Source organism: Eulemur rufifrons, chromosome 12 (genome assembly GCF_041146395.1).
Source record: "Eulemur rufifrons isolate Redbay chromosome 12, OSU_ERuf_1, whole genome shotgun sequence".
Taxonomy (NCBI): Eukaryota; Metazoa; Chordata; class Mammalia; order Primates; family Lemuridae; genus Eulemur; species Eulemur rufifrons.
In genome coordinates this window covers 5,345,047-5,367,149 of record NC_090994.1, presented here as the reverse complement: position 1 = coordinate 5,367,149, position 22,103 = coordinate 5,345,047, and the positions used below count along the sequence as shown (strand labels likewise).

General features: G+C 59.3%; 1 protein-coding gene across 1 annotated transcript; it reads left to right on the top strand.

The window, feature by feature from the left end:
• Positions 1 to 1,411: 1,411 nt before the first annotated feature.
• Positions 1,412 to 21,032, top strand: LOC138393592 (L-gulonolactone oxidase). Its single transcript, XM_069484828.1, has 12 exons — positions 1,412 to 1,524; positions 2,361 to 2,462; positions 4,056 to 4,181; positions 5,480 to 5,574; positions 6,954 to 7,044; positions 9,632 to 9,817; positions 9,911 to 10,018; positions 10,958 to 11,034; positions 14,746 to 14,895; positions 15,611 to 15,775; positions 17,126 to 17,216; positions 19,880 to 21,032. The coding sequence occupies exons 1-12, from the start codon at positions 1,522 to 1,524 to the stop codon at positions 20,006 to 20,008; spliced, it is 1,323 nt and encodes a 440-aa protein (XP_069340929.1). The 5' UTR covers positions 1,412 to 1,521; the 3' UTR covers positions 20,009 to 21,032.
• The last annotated feature ends 1,071 nt before the right edge of the window (positions 21,033 to 22,103 follow it).

Genomic DNA, 22,103 nt, shown 5'->3' with positions numbered 1-22,103 from the left:
CTTTGCCAAGGAGTGTTTGCAAAAGTTAAGGCTCAGCAATTATTGAACAAGCTGCATCCTTCAGACAAGAAGAAATAAATAATAAGCCCTCGACCTCAACCATGGGATGGTGGTAATAAACTGAACGAACTGACACACACCATTTTTGCTGAGTTTTATGTTCTCGTGCAATTTTATTTTTTTTTAATAAAGGCAATTTATAAAACTGATGTGACCGGCCTGGGGTGGAAGTGGAAGCATTCCATCCAAGGGAGGTAGCACAAGGTGAAGAGAGGAAACCTCCTGCTTGGATGCTCTGGGAGATGTCGGCCAAGGGCAGGGAGCCCAGCGGGGTCCCACCCACGCCCCGGCTCCCTGGGTGAACAAGAGAACACTGGGAGAACACGTGGGGACAGGGCTTCCTGGGGCGGTGGGAAGCAAGCAGTCCCCTCCCCTCCTTGCCACGTGCCTCTCTGTCCCCAGGACTTGGCACTGACCCTGTCCCTGTGTTGGCCACAGCCCCTGGGCTCCTTCCAGGGCTTTGGGACAGTGAGTGTGGAGAAGGGACAGCAGCCAGCCTGGCAGGTGCTTTCTCCATGTGTCGGCCCCAAGGCCCCCTCCCCAAGCCCTGCGGTTCCCAGCAGGGAGTCTGGGGCTCTGTGGGGGTCTCTTGCCGTGGGCAGTGGAGCTGCAGCCCTGGAGCACGCAGGCCCAGCCTCCTCCCTCGGGGACAGCCCCAGGCACACAGACACACTTGTTCTCTCTCCCGCTGCCCGACCCCAGCCTGGGTGCCGTCACAGAGGACCACAGACCTGGTGACTTAAACACAGACATTTATTTTCTCCCAGTTCTGGGGCTGAAGTCTGAGATCAAAGTGGCAGCCCGGCTGGTTTCTCCTGAGCCCTCTCTCCTTGGCTTGTAGTCAGCCGTCTTCTCCCTGTGTCCTCACGTGGTCCCCCCCTGCGTGTGTCTGTGTCCTCATCCCCTCTTCTTGTGAGGACACCAGTCACATTGGATTAGGGCCCTACCCTCTGCTTCCGCCACCAAGGTCCTGTCCCGTGTCCCTAACGGTGGTGGCCGCGTGGTTTGTTCATGAACTCTGGTGGCACAGTCTGCACGTGCCACCTCCTCCTGGCCAGGGCACTGCGGCGGCCCCCACATGTAGATGCCCCCACATCACAGCCTCCCCTGACCTATGGCGTCAAGGACCCAGTTTGGAGGCTGGGGGTGTCTTTGGCTCCAGAATCCCTAGGGTGGGGTCAGAGCTCGGCAGCTTCCAGGTTTTGCAGCAGCCGCTGGGGAAACCCTGCCCCCTCCCACCTTCTGGCCTGAGAGGGGCCCCAGGGCAGGCGCAGGCGTGACCTGTTGTTGGTTAACCCTTAGCCCTGCTGGGTGGAGCCTGTCCCAAAACTGTTTTGATCCGCTTTTGCGGGCCCCAAAGCCCCTTGGCCGCAGCAGCTGCAGACTCAACCAAGCCAGCCCAGCACCAAGGTCGCTGCACCTCTGTGCCTGCTGCCCAGAGAGCCATCAACCACTGGAGCCATGGTAGGCGCCCATAGTGCAGCCGGTTGGTCCAGCCACGCTGTGTCCAGGCTGCCCCTGTGAGCCGGGTGTGGGAGGGCAAAATGAGGCCAAATCTGGAACTTCTTGAATTGCACTTGAGGCTCCGGGGAGGTCCTGGGGTGTTGGGGAGGCATGGGCCTGGGTTGGACTCCAGCACCTTCACTCGGTTGCTGTGTGAGCTTGGGGAAGTGACTTCACTCTCTGGGCCTCGGTTTCTGCTCCTGAAAAGGGGAGTAATATTCCCTATTCACGGCCTGACGGTAAAGTCTACAAGAAGGAGGAGGATCCCAGCACACTGCCAGCAACACAGCTGGTGCCCAACAAGCAGGAGTCTGGTCTCCAGGACGCCACAGCTGTGGGCTAGAGGACAGGGGATGGCACTGCTGAGCCTTCTGGGAAAGCCGCAGGCCGGGCCGGGGCCGGCTCACGCAGCGCCGTCCTGACCGCCCCTTCAGCCGAGCACACCGTCCGCCGGCCGCAGCACAGGGCCCAGGAGCAGCGGCGGAGCCCGAGTCCTGCTTTCTCGGGCTCCTCACTAGACCCCTTCGGCTAAGAATGGGCAGAATTCTCCTCGCAGCCCGCCCATCTCACCATGCGGGGTCAAGGGAGATTGTAGCAGGAGGCCTCTGCAGAGCCACCTTTAACTGTCCCCATGGCCCCGGAGATGATTAGGTCAGAGAAGAGCCTGGGCTCCGTGCTGCAGCCTCGGCCTCCCGTCCCTGCCATGGTGGGGTCGGGGGTGGTCAGGGGACAGTCGATGGGGTCGGGGCAGCCCACCCCTGCTTATCTGCTAAGACCTGGTGTTTTGCCTGGCACAGGTGCACGGGTACAAAGGGGTCAAGTTTGAAAACTGGGCGAGGACCTATGGCTGCTGCCCAGAGATGTACTATCAGCCCACGTCCGTGGAGGAGATCAGAGAGGTGAGTGTCTGTCTTGGCACGAAGCCTGGAATGGCCTGGCCCTGGAAGCCACAACCCTGGGACCCAGAGAGGAGGCTGGGACATGGGACTTCCTGGGCTAAGGTCATACCCCCACCCAGAACTGCTGGCCAGGTGACAGCTCGATGACATCGGCTACACCCAGGACTCCTGCCCCCTCTCTCACCTGCCACAGCTCCACGCTGCAGCCACCTTACAATGTCCTGTGTCCCCTCAGTCTGCACAGCACGGTGGTAACAACCACCAGGTCTGTGTTCCCAGCCCAGGCCTCGTCTCTGAGCTGCAGACTCACATATGACTTCTCTCGTTGTCTGACTCCAAGCCGTCACACACTCAAATGCCCCAGACTACGTTTTTGCCTTTGCTTTGCCTGCAGTCTGTCCCGTCTCGGTGCTGCCTGTCTCTGTACACGGTACACGACACGGTTGCTTAAATCAAAAGGCAGGAAGTCGGTCATGGGCCCCCCTTCACCCTGGTCTCACGTCCGCAGTTCTACCTCGGATGTTTCCAGCATCCAGCACCTTCTCTGCAGCACGATCTGGGCCCAGGCCACCCTCCGCTCCTCGTCCACTGTGACCCGGGAGGGCTTCCGCCCGGGTCTCCCCGCTTCTAATCTTGCCTCCCTCGAATGCACTTTCCACAGTCAGTAAAAGCAATTTTAACGTAAGGGGGCTTGGCTTGCTTCCCTGCTTAGAGCCCTTCAGAGGCATTTTGTTGTTTTTGGAATAAAACCCGAACTTGACTCCTGAGGTTGCATCATCTGGGCCTGTGTCTCCAGCCTCCCGAAGGTGCCTCCCTCCCTGGCCCTCTGCCCACCCCCAAACAAAGCGGGCTCAGTCCCACCTCAGGGCCTTTGCACTTGCTGTCCCCTCTGCCTGGAGTGCCCGGCCCTGCGCTTTTCGCATGACGAGCTGCCTTCAGGTCTCAGGGTCAACTGCTCTTCAGAAGAGCCCTCCTTATCCGAAACCTCCTGTCTCGGCTCCTTGCCGTCTCCTTCATCGCATATTTCTACCTGGCAATTATGTTGTCAGCTGGAACATTTCCTTGCTTTTGACTCTCTCCCTCATAAGGGTGTGAACCCACGCTCTCTTCTCCACCGTGTCCTTACAAAGTCCAATTCAGCCACTGTCCCTGCCCTCAAGGACAGTGGGAGGCTGACCGGAGGATCTCGTAGGCAGAGATAAGGAGCCTAGATCTTGTCCTAAGCCAGGATGCCACTGGAAGGCTGTGCACCTGGAAGGTCGTGCTCCTGGAAGGCCGTGCACCAGGGAGGCTATGCACTGGCTAAGAATGCAATTGGGTTTGCCTTTAGGGAAGCCCCAGGCTGCCTTGGGGAGAGTAGACCGAAGCCTGGAACTTTAGGAGGGTTTCTTACTTCTCCAGCCCAGCTCACTTCGTGACCCTTCTTTCTGCCCCTCTTCCCTGAGGTGGCCGGCACCACAGCCTGGAGCCAAGCAGGGGCCTGGGAGGCCTGGGGTGCATCGCCTGGGCCGCTCGCACCCCCTGCAGGCCAGGCCCAGCCATTGCACTCTGGCTGCCTCAGAGAAAGGCCTGACGGGAGCTCTGTCCTGGCAGGTGCTGGCCCTGGCCAGGCAGCAGAACAAGCGGGTGAAGGTGGTGGGCGGTGGCCACTCCCCCTCGGACATCGCCTGCACCGACGGCTTCATGATCCACATGGGCAAGATGAACCGGGTCCTCCAGGTACTTGGAGCCTTGGCTCCCCGTCCCCGCCACCTGCCCTGAGTCCCCAGAGTGACACCCCAATTCCCGACCCGCCCCTGAGTACCCCTCACCCAATCCCTCCCTGGGCTTGCTCAGGCCTCCTGTCGGGTCTGCCCAGCCCCCTGAGGCCACAGAGAGGATGTCCACCCTCCTGTCTTGCCAGAACTTCCCCTCCCCTTCTCAAGAACAGAAGCAGTAAGTTGGCCCCCAAAATAGATTCACAATGACAAATCCAGAAGGGTCCAAAGTGGCACTCAGCTAGTTTTACAGATAGAGAAACTAAAGATCAGAGAGGGTGATTGACTTGCCTGGGGCCACACAGCCGATCAGTGGCAGAGCTAGGTACAGACTCAGGACTGATGCCAGCTCCGTGCTGGGGCACTGTCCATGCAATTCAGCCAGCACCTGCCAGCGAGTCAGGGTGTGGGACAGGTGTGCTGCATGTTAGGACTCCCCTTCTCACCTGCTGGGACCAGCTCCCCTCAGCTGTAATTTGTGCCAGATAACCCCTCCTTCCCCCAGCCCTGCTGGCCAGGTTCTAGGATTCTCTCCACTATTTCCTTATTTGCTCAGGCTGACGGTCTCCACCTCTTAGAAAACATTCGGCCACGACATCAGTCATGGCAGTAACGAACTCTGATTGCTAATTAGTGAGGATGGGGCTCTAATTGATGTGACCGAGCTCCAATTGATGTGACCGAGCTCTCCGCTCCGGGTCAGCGGGGACGGACGAGCTTGCACTTTGGAGTCTGACAGATGCGGATTCTCATCTCAGTTCTGCCACTGATGTCTGTGTGACCCTGGGCAAGTGACATCAAGTCCCAGATCTCAGTCCTCTCCCTGTTCCTGCCGCCCAGGGCTGCCGTGGGGATCTCGAGACACAGCGCCCTTGCCGGCCTGGCAGGCACCAAACAGACATTATGTGCCCCCCTCCCCAGTTCTCAGTCTCTGCCTGGGTCCCCCCAGGGTGAGAACAAGTAGGGAATTTGAGCTCCCTACAGAAGTGGGCCCTCTTCTGTTGGTGCCTTTGCATATTGCACAAAGCAATCCCACCTTCCCAGGGTGGGGGCACAGGTGTGGCCTCATTTCCTTCACCTGTGAACAGAAGCTTTACGAAGAATATTCCCAAAGCCTCAGCGTTCTCGGGCTCCTGCAGGGCAGGTGTCTCCAGCCAAGCCCAGGCTGAAATAGACCCACTCGCCTCCCAAGGCACCCGGCGGCAGGGGTCTGGGCTGGGCGATGTCCTGGCTCCTCCCAGCCTGGCTGGTCTCTTGCAGGTGGACAAGGAGAAGAAGCAGGTGACGGTGGAGGCTGGCATCCTCCTGGCTGACCTGCACCCACAGCTGGACAAGCACGGCCTGGCCCTGTCCAAGTAAGAGCCCCTCCCCGACTCGTGGGTGGCCAGGGCTCTCTGCCACACCCTGCCCTGGCCCGGCCCGACACTTGGGACTTGGCAGCAGCCAGAGAGAGGCACATCCCAGGGTGCACCCCTGTCCCTGGCCTCCCACTCTTCCCCCTCGGGGAGCCTGTCTCCCCATACGCCAGGGGTTCAAGGGGCTGCTGTGTGGAACAGAAGGGAGCAAGCATTAAATAATAGTCTTGAACTTGGGACTATCATAGTTTAAGTCTTTCTGAAAACTTGCAACAAACAACTCCAGGGATCCAAACACAGGGATATGCAAACTAAGCCCTCGGAACAACAAAAGAGCAGGAGCCCGAGCCACAGGGCTTCCTGATGCCCCTATCTGTGGCTGCACCTGTCCCTCCATCCAGACGTGGTGTCAGTGACTGCTCAGGTGTAATAGCAGGGGATTTCCTTTGCAAGAGGCATCAAACGCAGCCAAAGGAGTGAATCTCTCACTGTGGGATTTCAGCCATTGGAAACGGGTGACAGGTGTTTTGAACAGTGGAAATCACGCCCAGGGAAGCCTGTGGTTGGTCTTCGGGTGGGGTTGGTCTGCCCACCCCAGCTTTCTGGCCGCACGCCCCGAGGAACACGATTCTTTTATACTCCAGAAACCATCTGTTCCAGCCTCTGTAAGGCTCACAGCTGCCCAGACACTCACGGAGTGTCTACCATATGCAGGCCTCGTTTGGGCCCTGGGGAGGCAGAGACGAATAAAACCCAGACCTCCCCACCCTCTGTGGAGGGTGTGCTGCTCCCCTTGGGGGTCCCGTGCACACAGGGTCCTCCTCTTACTCGTTCCAGGGCCTGGAACTCCAGGCTGGGACATGAGGCCTCTATCCTGCAGGCCCTGGGGAGCCCCTGAAGGTCTCTAAGCAGGAGAGGTGACCCTCACGGCTCAGGGAGGCCCTCATCTCCTCAAACCTTTCTGGGACGTTCATTTGTGTAGTTGGGACTAGGTCAGTTTCCCGGGGATGTGGCTTGCCAGGCTGGGTACGGAGAAGTCTTGGCGGGAGCGTTTTGGTCTTTGGTCGGTGAGGATGTTCTCAGAGGGCGGAGGAAAGGGTGTTTCAGGCCATGGAGACCCCCAGCGTCAGGGCAGGCAGCCTCCCTTCAGACCGAAGCAGGTCCCCAACTGGCCCATCCGACGCCCACGGAGACAAGGAAACTGCAGGCCCAGAGTGAAGAAGGGTCGGCCACGTCCCAGGAGCTAAGTCGTGGAGATTTGGAACAAGGACCCAGGCAGGAGAGGAAGCCCCTCTGCTCAGCCCTCACACACGTGTGCCTGTCTCCCAGGAAGCCTAACTGGTCTCTTGTGTCCCTCTTGCTGCCCCTGCCGAGCCCAGCCTGGGCGCAGTGTCAGACGTGACCGCAGGTGGCGTCATCGGGTCTGGAACGCACAACACGGGGATCCAGCACGGCATCCTGGCCACCCAGGTGAGTCTGCCTGCTTGCTTGCTCCGCGGGCCTCAGAGCACCCCAGGTCTCCCCCTTCGGCGGAGACTCATCAGGTGCCTTCCAGCTACGTCACTGCCCTCGCCAAACCTCACCCAGCTCCACAGACGCATGACGAGGGGGCCCTCGTGCGGCTCGGTGCCCTCCCACCTGCACCCCTCAGCAGCCTCACAGCTGCCACGCGGGAAGGGGTGGGCAGGGGAGGGGTGCCGTCACCACCGAGAGGTCAGAGCCGGGCAGGGGACGGGCTGTCCAGGTTTGCCATGGGGGGAGGGGCCGGGACAGGAGCACGTGGGCCTGGGATCCCTGCTGGATGTTTCTTACACCTCATGAGAGTCCAGGCTGGGGAACTGGCTAAGGGCACAGGTTTGGGACTCAGACCTGGGTTCAAAACCTGGCCCCACGATCACTGGGTCCCGAGCAGGCTGCTCACCTGTCAGGCTTGGGTGGGACCCCATGCTGGCATAGCGGTCCACAGCCCGCGCCATCTTTTCTCTCCCCTGCATGAGCCCATTTGTGTTGGGGACACGTGGCCTCTGGCCACCGGAGCATCAGGGCCTACGTGCTGGGCTTGGGTTTTGGATCTCGGCTCCACCACTGGTGTCTGCGGAACCTGGGGCGAGTCCCTATCTCTGGCTCCCTCGGTTTTCTCACCTGGAAAACAGGGCTGCTCCTGGTAGCGATGCGTGTGGGGTGCTTAGAAGAGCGTACACAGTTAGTGCTTAATGCATGCTTGTGATGGATGTTGCTTGTAAGACAAGGCCTTTTCCAGAGCCCACGCTCTGTGCTATGGTGAAACCTCAGCGTTGGGCTTGGACTGCAGGGGTCACCTAAGTTGCCTCTGGACTGACAATTCGAGCGATGGCTCTGCCTCCTGCGGTGGCTCTGATGGAGACAGGTGACACGCAAGCATTGGGCGCCAGGTGCCATGGGGTCCAGGCTCAGAGCAGCACTGACACCAAAAGGAGACGTCCCGAAGGCAGTTTCTAAGGGGGGCACTTTGGTTTTTTATTTGTATTTCTTGAACTCGGTGAAGGCAAACATCATTCTCAATGACGACTCCTCGAAACTCTCTGCTCTCTCGCCCACGTCATGTGCGCTGGCTGGTTACTCCTCCTCCTCCTCCTCCCCCTTTCACCACAAAGCCTTACAGAACCACTAGGCAAGAGGGGGTGTCCTGAGGGGATGCAGCCAGGGAAGGGGGGCATTGAGGCCACTCACGTCGAGCATTCCTGAGCCCTCCCGTGGTAAGAGCCCCTGCAGCAAGGCACAGAGCGACCTGTGGGTCCTGATTTCCGGAGCTCCAAGGACATTGTCATCTCCTCCTCGAAGCCGGGTCCACTGCCCAGGAGAGTCCAGTGGTCACTGTGGGTGGGAAACGACATGAGAGCCACCCCTCTTCCCAAGATTTGGCCCCAGTCCTAGTTCACCGTCCGGGGCTGATGTCAGATTGGTTGCCACGATTTCTACCAAATGATCAGCAGAGGACGAGAGTCATTCTGGGCGGCCACAGATCCAAATGCCCTCAAGACGTACTGATGACTGAGACCATCGTCACTGCTCTCCCCATTTACAAACAAGGAAACAGGCTTGTCTGTAAACCTGCGCCAGGTCACACCCAGCAAGCAGATAGTGTCCCCCCTCTACGGGGTCCCGCTGAAGTGTTCCCCAGCCAGCTCTCAGTCGCTGCTCTGGATCTCAGACAAAATCACTGGAAAACTCGTTCTGACGCCCTCAGCACGCAGAGGCCACCGTGCCCCGTTTCTGCCCGTTTCTCTCTGCTCTGTGCTCGCTGCTAATCGGAATTGGTTCAGCTCTATCTGTTCTCTCACCCTGAGCACCGGCCACCAACCACGCGTGTCAAAAGCAATTCCCATCCAAATTAGCAGGTGCTGGAGTGTGGAGAGCTCAGGCAGCGATGGAAGAGGTTTCCTCCGGAGACGGGTCCAAGGGCAAAGACGGGGAAGTTGTCAGTTTCCAGCTGAGCGTCCTGGTCTTGGCAGGAACCCAAAGGCTCCTGGTTGGGTGTGGCCGAGTAGGGGAATCTAGGTCCTCGAGTGAGCAGGTCCCTGGATGGGGGGAGGGACAGCTTGGCTGACATACCACCCAGGAGGAGCAGCAGGCAGAGAGTAGCGTGGGGGACCCGGGGTCCCCGCTGTGTGGGGACTGTGGGGTGGCCCACCCCCAGGTGCACACACATCCTCACTTTGCCTTCAGGCACCTTGACCCAGGAGCTCCTGGCTCTTCGCAGCCTGGTCTCCTGTCAGCGCCCCCTGGCAGAGGAAGGCCCAGGGAGGACAAGCCAGCGGGGCCCTTGTAACCTCACGCGGTGCTGGGCCCTCCTGGACATGGCCTCCCTTCCCCCAGCTCCCCTTTCTCCCTCCAGACTGAGACTGAGACTTCCTCGGGTTGTGACACTAGCCCGGCTGGGAGGTCCCCTGTCATCGGATAACGGTGGTCTCCTGGGAGCCTATGACAGCTGGCCTCTGTCTCGAGGACAAACGGGGAAGTGAGGGCAATGGCCGGGGAGGGGGCTGGCTCTGAAGTGTGGCTCTTCCCCCACGGGCAGGTGGTGGCACTGACCCTGCTGACGGCCGGCGGAACCATCCTGGAGTGCTCCGAGTCCAGCAACGCGGAGGTGTTCCAGGCCGCGCGGGTGCACCTGGGGTGCCTTGGGGTCATCCTCACCGTCACCCTGCAGTGCGTGCCCCAGTTCCACCTGCAGGAGACGTCCTTCCCCTCGACTCTGAAAGAGGTACGGGTGCCGCGCTCCCCACCACCCAGAACTTGACGAGGGGGCCACCCTCCGCTGACAGCAGTTTCTGCCCTTCCCTCCTGCGGGGCTCAGGTCCTCGACAACCTGGACAGCCACCTGAAGAAATCCGAGTACTTCCGCTTCCTCTGGTTCCCGCACAGCGAGAACGTCAGCGTCATCTACCAGGACCACACCAGCAAGGTAGCCGCGGCGGCGCCCGTCCCCACCCGGTGGCCCGGGGCGGGTGGCTGCCTGTGACTGGCACGTGCCGTCCCCGTCCTCACCCACAGCCTGCAGGCCACACAGCCGTCCACTCCCAGAGTGGCTGGCACTTGTGGTCATCGTGATGGTCAGCGGGGTGGCAGCAAGACACAAGGGGAGCGTCACTGAGTGCAGGGGGACGCAGCAAGGCCCCAGGGTGGGAGAAGGAAGGAAGGTGGGCAGAGTGGGGTCCAGTGTGTCTGCAGTGGGGACAAGCCGGGGTGTGGCCAAGGGACAGCCTGGATATGGGGGAGGGAAGCAGAGGACAGAAGGGCAGGCAGGACAGGAGCGTAGATTAGAGTCCCGGATGCCTGGCCCAGACCCCAGAAACCGCCCCACACCCCACCTCCCCAACACCCCACTTCCCTCCTCCAACTGCACAGTGGAAGAGACGGATAGTTTTGTCTCCCGCGCGTCCTTAGCAAACAGGCTGCCTCCCAGCAGGAGCAGGCAGAGCGGCACGTGGAGCGAATGTTGCCGGGGCGAGTCAGACAAAGGCCGCGACACCTGCTGCACAGAGGGGGCCGGTGTGGGGTTCGCAAAGGGTGATCGCGGGACACCTGGCTTGTGGGCTCTCGAGGGGAGGAACAGGGGCACGCCTTTTTCTTGTGCAAAATAAAAAAATACATAAATAAATGTAAAAGCATGAAATGAAAGGGGGTGGGGGTGGGAATCAGCTCTGCCACCAAGACGTGAGGCTTTCAATTGTCCTGCTGGGTGGGTCACCCACCTTCCCCCGCCCGGCCACAGAGCTGGGACACAGCTCCCGCTCACGGGACACTCACGGGACACACACGGGACACACATGGGACACGCCGATGCATGGTGGGAAGGCAGCTCAGCTCTGGCCCCCAACTGATGACAAATTCTGCTTCCCAGCCCCCGTCTTCTTCGGCCAACTGGTTTTGGGACTACGCCGTGGGATTCTATTTGCTGGAGTTCCTGCTGTGGATCAGGTAGGAAAGCCAAGGTACCGCTCCAGGCGTCTGCCCCGTGCGGCTGAGGATGCGGCCCGTGGGGATAATCACGCCTGTGCCGCACACGGAGTCTGTCTCCTGGCTCCAGGACTGTGGTTTTGACCCTAGACAGGTGACTTTGAGTGATGGAGAAGGTGTTTTGGGACCTTGAGTGGTGACTTTGTTTCTAGCCAAGACGTAGAATGGCAGCTTCTAAGAATTTCATCCGTGTAAGATAATACAAGCAATATATATTTAAGTTATAAAGAGTAATATAACGGGCACCTGTGTGCTCACCACCTGCTTAAGAAACAAAACAATACCATTCATAGCACAAGCGGCGCCTTCGTGGAACTCTGAGATCACAGTGTCTGCCCCGCAGGGGAACCACCACCCTGGACTTCACAGTGTAGTTTTATGAGTCCTGAAATAACAGATTTTTTTGTTCAGCTTTGTTAGTGAGATTTATTCATGTTGATATGTGTAGCTCTATTTATTTTTCACTGTATATATTTAACACAGTGTATTTATGCATATTCTTCTTGGTGGAAGTTTGGGATATTTCAGGGTTTTGCTTTCTTTTTTTTTTTTTGCTATTACAAACAATGTTGCTGTGAAGGTTCCTGAGGACTGCGGGACGTGTTCTCTGTCTTATTTTTTTTTTTTTTTTGAGACAGAGTCTCACTCTGTTGCCCAGGCTAGAGTGCCGTGGCGTCAGCCTAGCTCACAGCAACCTCAAACTCCTGGGCTCAAGCGATCCTCCTGCCTCAGCCTCCTGAGTAGCTGGGACTACAGGCATGCGCCACCATGCCTGGCTAATGATTTCTATTTTTAGTTGTCCAGCTAATTTTTTCTATTTTTAGTAGAGATGGGAGTCTCACTCTTGCTCAGGCTGATCTCAAACTCCTGAGCTCAAGCGATCCTCCCGCCTCGGCCTCCCAGAGTGCTAGGATTACAGGCGTGAGCCACCGCGCCCGGCCACCTACCCTGTTCTTTTCCGGAAGTGCCTTGGCTGCTCTTGACCTGCCGCGGGAACGTTAGCTCACACCCCAGCCTGGCCCCACCCTGGGCGTCCCTGGAATTCTCTGAGCGCCACAGTGTGTTCCGTGGGGAAGGCTGGGGGAGGTGCTTGCTGCAGCTCCGGCCAGATCACACACTTTGTAATTTCTTTTCTGATGTCAGCTCAGGCCACATCCCCTGACCGTCACGCCCCTGTGCGTGGCAGCAGCCCCCGTTAGCAGCAAAGGGTTGGGTGTGCCGAGTGCCTCTTGCAGTGCAGGTGCTGCACCGGCTGCTCCGTGTGTGTTTGGACCCACAAAGAGGACAAACTGCCTGGAAGGTGCTAGAAAGTGAAACGCAGGAAGCGACTTGTTGGATCGGGGCAGGCGAGGGCCAAGGAGCCGGAGGGAGCCCAGCCTGAGGCCGTCGCTCCATCCGGTGATGGATTTGGTGCGAGTGGAAAGTGCCCCGTCGGCTTTCTCCCCGGGGCTCGGCTTCCGTCACAGCAGCTGACAGCTTTATGTGCGAGTGTCTGCCCAGCCCGAGCCCCGGCAGCGTCCAGATGAACTGGACTCTAAATCACAGCTGCCGCCTGCGGCCGGAAGCCCCGAGCGAGGTCCAGGGCCTCTGAGCTGAGCTTATGTGGCTCTGGCTCAGGAGCATCAGGGAGCTCTGTCCACCCGGCCCTGTCCCTGCAGCTCCAGACGGCCACTGAGCTGTGTCCCCGAGGGCGCGGGAGTGAACACGTTAAGCGTGGATCTGGTGATTGGCGGGGTGCTGGCTGCTTGCCCCAAGACTGTACCGCTGAGGGCGGGGACCTGTCTGTCCCCTTACACTCCATCCCAGCGCCCCTAAGGGTCCCTGCACCTAGAGGAGGCTGGGAGGTACTTGTGGAAGAAATGCCAAACAAAATACTCAGTCCCTATCCTTGCGGAGCTCGCAGTGGCCGGCCGGTAGTGACAGTGCTGAGGGCGGCCTGGGGTGGCCAGGAGGGAGGGCCAGCTCTCTGTCGGGCACGGGTCTCGGAAGGGTGACCCAGGGCCAGGTCGGTGCTCATGCCTGTGGTTGGAACCACCCTGTGCCCTGGAGCCCGTGGAAGCCCCACCGTGTCCAGCCTGGCCTGGGACACCAGAGGCATCTGCCTTCAGAGGGACAAGTACCCCCTGTCTACATGCACCTGGCATGTGCCCAGCCCTGAGTGCCAGGAAACCCGGGCAGCTTGGGACAGTGGACTGTGCCCAGGCTGCGGATCCAAGTGGACCTGGACTCTGATCCTTGCCCCTTCACTCGCCTGCTGTGTGACTCTGGGTAAATAGCTCAGCCTCTCTGAGCTGTGGTTTACCCATATACATATATATAAAGTAGAGCTTGTAGCAACTACTGGGCTGTGGGAAGGACTCAATGTCAGGGCCTCAAAAAGGGGGTTCACTAGACGTCACTTCCCTCCCTTCGAGCTACAGCAAACTAAGGCTCATCACGCCCTGTGCAAGGCCCTGACCGTCTGGAGTCATCTGTAAGCCGGTGCGAGGTGCTCTGAGCAGCTGGGACGGATGTATGGCAGACAGTGAGGTGGCGGGGATGGGGCAGCAGACAGACCTGTGGGCAGGGAGAGGGGAGAACGGCCTTGCCAGTGAGTCCGCAGCAAGGGGCCCACGGGTGAAGCAGCCGGCCCATTCGCACTTGAACCAAGCCCAGAGCGCCCCAGAGCCAGACGGAGCCACGTCAGGAGAGTTGTCAGTGGCTCCAGAAGACCCGAGAGTGATTGGCGCCAGCTCGGCTCAGCGGGACCCTGGGAAGCGTTTGGCCCTCTGGCCTCGTGGGCAGCTCACTGTCTCGGAGCCCAGAGCTGGCAGGAGCCGAGTTCACGGACGGGATGGCTGGACGGGCCCCCTCTCAGCCGTCCCCGGGCCTTGCCCCTCTGTCCCCTGCCCCAGGGAGTTCGTGGCTGCTGATCTGAGCCCGCCTTCCCCGAGGCTGCCTTTGGCCCCTCTGCTCACGAGGCTCTCCGCCCTTAATACGCAGAGGACCCCGCACGCTCCCGCACGCTCAAGGGCTCAAGGACACAATCTTGCGTCGCTCACCTCCCTGACTGGTTCTGCGTCCCTGAGCTTGACGGGGAGTCGGGGCTTCGGGGCGTGGGGCAGACCCAGCCAGAATCGATGCCGTAGTGACGCCGTCCATCGAATGCAGACGTAGGTGCCGGGTCTGGCGCTGCACCGCAGTGACAGTGCTGGCTGCTTTCTCGGCTTTTAACACGTCTACAGTGAACAGTTAGTCCTTTTATAGAGAGAGAAAAAAAGAACGTGTGTGTGTGTGTGTGCACGTGTATGTAAATTTTGATAACCATGACGACGAGTGAGTGTCCACAGCAGCACTCGGGCTGCGCGGGCCTTATGAGAATCGGTCCGAAACCATCCTCCCCCCACCCCAGTCCATAGAAAAACTGTCTTCCTTGAAACTGGTCCCTGGTGACAAAAAGGTTGGGGACCGCTGCCATAGAGCAATGTTCACATGGCCGGGAGGCATTTCCAGCTGTAGCGAAGCGACCAAGGGCAGCCAAGCGGCAGAGTGTATTGAGAACAAGGCCCTGGTTTGTAAAGAGTTCAGCTCAGCACCTGTCATGCAGCCGGTGCTCCATAAATGCCGGGTATCAGGGTTATCATGCAGCGCCCCTCCCAGCCCTGACACCCTCCTCCGCCCTGTCCCCTGCAGCACCTTCCTGCCGTGCCTCGTGGGCTGGATCAATCGCTTTTTCTTCTGGCTGCTGTTCAACGGCAAGAGGGAGCACAGCGACCTAAGCCACAAGGTGTTCACCTACGAGTGCCGCTTCAAGCAGCACGTGCAGGACTGGGCCATCCCTAGGTAGGCTTTGCCCCGCGGCCGGCGGCGGTGGGTTTCCTAGGGCCCTCCCTCCCTGGGACGCCGTCCTCACCACGGCCCTAGCGGGCACAGCGCCAGGCCCGGAGTCCCGTCCCCTGTCTGTGGGTGGACACTGGCTCTGCGTCCTCTCCCAGTGCCCCTGGGACCCCAACTCTCTGCCCCGTGGGGAGAACCAGCCACACAGTCCCTCCCTCTCCCTCCTGCCCCGTCCAGCCGTGAGGCAGGGCGGTGGCAGGTTCGGGTTTGGAGCGCAGGGCTCCCTGGCCAGCTTGTCTGTCTGAAAGGCCACCCCTGCTTCCTGTCCCTCAGCTAGCAGAGCCCACCCCGTGTGCTGGGAGCTGCCAACCTCTGAGGCTTTCTAACTTCTCCCTCGTCCCTTTCTCCAGGGAAGGAGGGGTGCCTGGGGCTCAGGGGAAGCCTCTGTTACTGGGTTCAAGGGCTTGGCCCACTGACCCCCCACGTGGGAATATTAGACAGTTCAGAGTATTAGAGTCAGAGGGACTTCACTCTGTCTGAAGAGGAGGACACCAAGGGACCTGAGACAACTGTGGCCAGAGATCTGGGGGTGTCCCTGGTGTACCCAAGGCAGGCTCAGACAGACAGCAGGAGGCTGGGAGCCATGCAGAGCCTGGGGGAGGGCTCCTGGCGGTCCCTCCCCGCCCTGAGGTCTGGATTCTGTCCCCGGGGCTGGGTGCAGAGAGAAGACCAAGGAGGCCCTGCTGGAGCTGAAGACCATGCTGGAAGCCCACCCCAAGGTGGTGGCCCACTTCCCCGTGGAGGTGCGCTTCACCCGGGGGGACGACATCCTGCTGAGCCCCTGCTTCCAGCGGGACAGCTGCTACATGAACATCATCATGTACAGGTGACGGCCCATGGAGGGGCGGGCGTGGGGCGGGGAGCATCCCCTCCAATTTAAAAGGACCCCTCTCCTTCTCTAGTCTTTTGATGTCCGTTCTAATGTCACCTTCTCTGGGGGGACTTCGCTGATCCTGGCAGCAGGGGACAGTGTCTCTCTCCTTTGAGTTGCTACAGCTCTTCCTCTCTGTAGACTCTTACTGCACGCACCATTTCTAGTCTGTATCATGTCAATGGAGTAATCAGTATGACTTCATAGGTAGTATTAATAGGAACAGCTACCGTGTATGAAGCTGATATGATGAGATGGCAAATACAGTCTATCTCATGCGCCTACCCGAGTCGGTGGTTCTGACGGCCTGGAGTGCTGGGTTGAGAAGGACTCGGGGCCAGGTTGAAGGTCAGTGGAAGGGAGGATCATACCTGACACCAGGTGCTACGTGGACGCGTTTCCCATCCAACCAGCCCTGCGGGGCACTGTGCTGTCACCCACGTCCGTGACTGTGGTATTCTTTCCTAGTCGGTTCGGCAGTGGTCTCCGGGATGATGCTTCTAGACACGGGTGGTTTAAGAAGTTGCTCTTTCCTAAAACTTCTTGCCTAAGGTGTGTCTTCCTCCCGCCTCGCCTTTCCCACCTTCCATTCTTAACAGCCCTTCCCTGACTTTGCACAAGGAAAACAGACCCCCCCTCCCCAGCATCCTGAGTCTTGCCACGTTGCATTTCTCCAAACTTCTAAGAGGTCCAAAGGACGATGGAAGGATGCCCCGTTCCTGAGGGGAATCCAACAGAGCCAGACGGGAGTTTCTGAAAGACACGTTGACGGGGCTGCAGTCATTTCACAGCGGGGCGGCTGCGGTGTGGCTCAGAACTCGTCTGTCCAGACAGACATCTGCACGTCTGTCTGTCTCCTCCCCTACCCCTGAATTCATATTCAGAAGTGAGACAGCTGCCGTGGGGATGCACCTTAATATGTTTATTTGAATTTTTAAAAATGAAATCAGACTTGTTCCATCAGTCGGTCTGACCTGGCGTCTGTCTGGGGTTGCCAGGTGGGTCACACGGCCACATCTTTTATGCATCGAATAAGATTCCAAGGCTTCGTCAAAAAGACATCTAAAGTAGCATGTGATTCTTTGAGATTATTAAAACTCACAGTAACTTTCACACACTTTTTCAGAATCCTTTGAGGATGAGCAGTGAGCACAAGCCCTTTGTGTCAACTTGGGGGACAGAGCCACGCAAGGCCCACCCATGTCCCCAGCCAAGTGCTGGGTGCTGCTTGGAGAAGGCGCCCCGTGACCATGGGAGGGGCGACGCAGGCAGGGCAGGGCTCACCTCCTTCTCCCCACTAACCAGGCCCTACGGCAAGGACGTGCCGCGGCTGGACTACTGGGTGGCCTACGAGACCATCATGAAGAAGGTTGGCGGCAGGCCCCACTGGGCCAAGGTAGGACTTGCCCCCACCCCTGTCTGACAGCTGCTGTGTGACGCAGCCCCCACCCGAGGGCGCCACTGCTCCCTGCCCCTCGGTCTCCAGGCCTGTAGATCAGGAGAGGCTGATAGCTGCTGTGTGACGCAGCCCCCACCGGAGGGCGCCACTGCTCCCTGCCCCTGGGCCTCCAGGCCTGCAGATCAGGAGAGGCTGACAGCTGCTGTGTGACGCAGCCCCCACCCGAGGGCGCCACTGCTCCCTGCCCCTGGGCCTCCAGGCCTGCAGATCAGGAGAGGCTGACAGCTGCTGTGATGCAGCCCCCACCAGAGGGCGCCACTGCTCCCTGCCCCTCGGCCTCCAGGCCTGCAGATCAGGAGAGGCTGACAGCTGCTGTGATGCAGCCCCCACCAGAGGGCGCCACTGCTCCCTGCCCCTGGGCCTCCAGCCCTGCAAATCAGGAGAGGCTGACAGCTGCTGTGTGACGCAGCCCCCACCAGAGGGTGCCACTGCTCCCTGCCCCTCGGTCTCCAGGCCTGTAGATCAGGAGAGGCTGACAGCTGCTGTGTGACGCAGCCCCCACCAGAGGGCGCCACTGCTCCCTGCCCCTGGGCCTCCAGGCCTGCAGATCAGGAGAGGCTGACAGCTGCTGTGTGACGCAGCCCCCACCGGAGGGCGCCACTGCTCCCTGCCCCTCGGCCTCCAAGCCTGCAGATCAGGAGAGGCTGACAGCTGCTGTGTGACGCAGCCCCCACCGGAGGGCGCCACTGCTCCCTGCCCCTCGGCCTCCAGGCCTGCAGATCAGGAGAGTCTGACAGCTGCTGTGTGACGCAGCCCCCACTCGAGGGCGCCACTGCTCCCTGCCCCTGGGCCTCCAGGCCTGCAGATCAGGAGAGGCTGACAGCTGCTGTGTGACGCAGCCCCCACCGGCGGGCGCCACTGCTCCCTGCCCCTGGGCCTCCAGGCCTGCAGATGAGGAGAGTCTGACAGCTGCTGTGTGACGCAGCCCCCACCGGAGGGCGCCACTGCTCCCTGCCCCTGGGCCTCCAGGCCTGCAGATCAGGAGAGGCTGACAGCTGCTGTGTGACGCAGCCCCCACCGGAGGGCGCCACTGCTCCCTGCCCCTGGGCCTCCAGGCCTGCAGATCAGGAGAGGCTGACAGCTGCTGTGTGACGCAGCCCCCACCGGAGGGCGCCACTGCTCCCTGCCCCTGGGCCTCCAGGCCTGCAGATCAGGAGAGGCTGACAGCTGCTGTGTGACGCAGCCCCCACCGGAGGGCGCCACTGCTCCCTGCCCCTGGGCCTCCAGGCCTGCAGATCAGGAGAGGCTGACAGCTGCTGTGTGACGCAGCCCCCACCGGAGGGCGCCACTGCTCCCTGCCCCTTGGCCTCCAGGCCTGTAGATCAGGAGAGGCTGACAGCTGCTGTGACGCAGCCCCCACCCGAGGGCGCCACTGCTCCCTGCCCCTGGGCCTCCAGGCCTGCAGATCAGGAGAGGCTGAAGGCTGCTGTGTGACGCAGCCTCCACCAGAGAGTGCCACTGCTCCCTGCCCCTTGGCCTCCAGGCCTGCAGATCAGGAGAGGCTGACAGCTGCTGTGTGACGCAGCCCCCACCCGAGGGCGCCACTGCTCCCTGCCCCTGGGCCTCCAGGCCTGCAGATCAGGAGAGGCTGACAGCTGCTGTGTGACGCAGCCCCCACCCGAGGGCGCCACTGCTCCCTGCCCCTGGGCCTCCAGGCCTGCAGATCAGGAGAGGCTGACAGCTGCTGTGTGACGCAGCCCCCACCGGAGGGCGCCACTGCTCCCTGCCCCTGGGCCTCCAGGCCTGCAGATCAGGAGAGGCTGACAGCTGCTGTGTGACGCAGCCCCCACCCGAGGGCGCCACTGCTCGCTGCCCCTGGGCCTCCAGGCCTGCAGATGAGGAGAGGCTGACAGCTGCTGTGTGACGCAGCCCCCACTGGAGGGTGCCACTGCTCCCTGCCCCTCGGCCTCCAAGCCTGCAGATCAGGAGAGGCTGACAGCTGCTGTGTGACGCAGCCCCCACCGGAGGGCGCCACTGCTCCCTGCCCCTGGGCCTCCAGGCCTGCAGATCAGGAGAGGCTGACAGCTGCTGTGTGATGCAGCCCCCAGCAGAGGGCGCCACTGCTCCCTGCCCCTGGGCCTCCAGGCCTGCAGATCAGGAGAGGCTGAGCCCAGACCACCTCCTGCTTCCCAGACCACCTCCCCTGCCCGAGCTCTTGTTCCAACAGCCCAGGGACTGCGATGTCTTCGGAGTTTTCAAAGAAATTCCTCATCTTTCACTCTATTTGATTCCCATAGAAACCCTCTGAGCAGGATAAGGCAGGCATCCTGAGCCCATTTAACAGATAGGAAAGTGAAGGTCGCTCAGGGTGGCAGGACTGACTTACTGATGAGCAGTGGCACGGGGCCAGGGCCACCTCCACTGCGTCACGCAGCCGGTGGCAGTGGCCTTGGGGAGTGCAGTGCTGCCTGCTCCCACCTGCCTTCTTCACCGTCTGGGAAGCCCCTCCTTTTTATCTGGGTCTGTACATGGCGCGTGTGTGTCCCAAGGCAAGGGTGTCGCCCGCACACGGGCTCCTGCACACGGTGGTGCCCGGCGTGCAGCCCTGCGGACTCGCCAGCTCTGGGGACGAGGCCCGTGGTGTCTGGTTGCTTCCACAGGCGCACAACTGCACCCGGGGTGACTTTGAGAAAATGTATCCCGCCTTTCCGAAGTTCTGCGCCATCCGAGAAAAGCTGGACCCCACCGGGATGTTCCTGAACTCGTATCTGGAGAAGGTGTTCTACTGAACACGGGCGGGAAGCCAGCCGCCCCCACCCCCGCTCAGGGGAGCAGATCTCCCCTCCCGACCCCCGCAGCCCCCTCCTCCCGCATCCTCTGTCCTCACAGCACCCCCAGCTGGAGGTAGACCCCAAACCCCAAGCCTGCGATCACTATATCCTGTTTTCCCAGGAGAAAGGGGAGCCCTGACTTGGTACGTTGTCAGGAGAGCAGGGATTTGGTCATTCGCGGGTTCTGCCTGGGTGTGGAAGTGAAATTCCCAGGCTCTGTAGCTTCAGGGGTCCCCTCTCCAGCCCTCATTGGAAGGGGGCCCCTCGGCACGTGTTTGGGCCCAGAGGTCGTGTGCCCTGGGCTCTGCTTTCTCTCACTCGTGAGGGTCTTTCAGATGCTCAGGTGAGTGCCCACCTGCCCTGGGACCACCCCTTCCAGGTGGGCCTGGCTGTGTGCCCTCCCTAGCCTGACCTGCAGCATGTCTGTCTCACGGGTGTCTGGGGATTGGGACCCTCTGTGGCTTCTTCCTAATAAAGACTAAGAATCAGTGCCTCCCTGTTCCCTGCTCTTCACGTCCCAGGCAACGCTTTGGGAGCAGGAGGCCTCCCTCCTAGGGTAACAGGTCTTGGTCTTGCCTAGAAAATGCTTCTCGTGTTCCTTTTTTCCGAGCTTAGTTTCAATCTGCCTCTGACCTGCCACACTTTGTGGGCTTCACAGAGCCCGTTTCTTGATCCTCTACTATGTACCAAGTGCTGTACGGGAATTAGAAGAACCTTAAGATAGATTCCTGCCCTCGAGAAATTTGCCTCCTAATCATTTCTCTCTTGCGGGGTTAATACCCAGAATACATAGAGAACTCTGACAACTCACTGACAAAAATACAAACACCCCAATCAAAAGAGCGGGCAACAGATTTGAATACACATTCCTCTAAAGAAGAGATACAAACGGCCAATAAGCACCTGAAAAGATGCTCGACATCACTACTCATTAGGGAAATGAAAATAAAACCACAAGGAGATACCACTTCATACCCGTTTGAATCAGTATTATACGGAAAAAAAAAAAAAAACCACCCCAGAAAATAACCAGTATTGGTGAGGATTTGAAGAAATTGGAACCCTTGTGCTTTGCTGGTGGAAGAATGTAAAATGGTATGGTGGTTCCTCAAAAAATTGAACAGAATTTCCATATGACCCAGAAATTCCAATTCTGGGGATAGACCCAAAATAACCAAAGCAGGATGCCAAGGGGATGCTTGTACACCCGTGTTCAAAGCAGCATTATCTATAATCGCCACGAGGTGGGAGCAACCCCAAAATGTTCATCAGCAAATGAATGGATAAACAAAAATATGGTCTATTCATACAACGGAATGGTGCTGAGTCTTAAAAAGGAAGGAAATTCTGACACATGCTACAATATGAACCTTGAGAGCATCATGCTAAGTGACATAAGCCAGACACAAAAGGACAGATCCTGTGTGATTCCACTTATTTGGGGGCCCCAGCGTAAGCACATTCAGAGGCAGAGTAGAATAGTGGTTCCCACGGCTCGGGGGAGGGAATCGTCTGATGGCGCAAAGCTTCAGCGGGGGAAGATGAGCGAGTTCAGGGATGGACGGGGGTGAGGTTTGTGTGACCATCTGAATGTACTTAATGCTGCTGGATCATGCACTTTAAAATACTTAAAATGGTAATTTTTATGCTCTGGCTTTTTTTACCCCAGTGAAAGTAAAGAACTATATATTCTAGTTCAGGGACACAAGACTAAGAACATCAAGTAACGCAAAGGGAGAATATTATGCGGGTCAGGGCGGAGGCGTGGCCATGAAGGCCTACCTGGACGGCCCCTCCTCAGAGAGGGACTGAGCCCACAGCCATGAGCACAAGGACTACGTCTTCAGCAGGACCAGCTGTGTCATTTGCAGGGTCCCCCAGAGCAAAATGAAAATGCAGGGGCCCTTGTTCAAAAATTTTTCAGAATTCCAAGAGAGTGACAGCAGAGCACCAAACCAGGCACAGGGTCCTTCAGGTCACCCCCCCTGAGGCCAGCGCCGCTCGGCAGTGTGTACGAGTCACCTTTCCAGACTACAGTACCAAGCTGTTGGAT

Excerpts from the sequence above, each read along its gene's own strand:
- LOC138393592 (XM_069484828.1), top strand. Across the intron at positions 7,045-9,631 it reads ACGGCATCCTGGCCACCCAG|GTGGTGGCACTGACCCTGCT; the intron begins GTGAGTCTGCCT and ends CCCCACGGGCAG. Across the intron at positions 10,019-10,957 it reads ACCAGGACCACACCAGCAAG|CCCCCGTCTTCTTCGGCCAA; the intron begins GTAGCCGCGGCG and ends TCTGCTTCCCAG.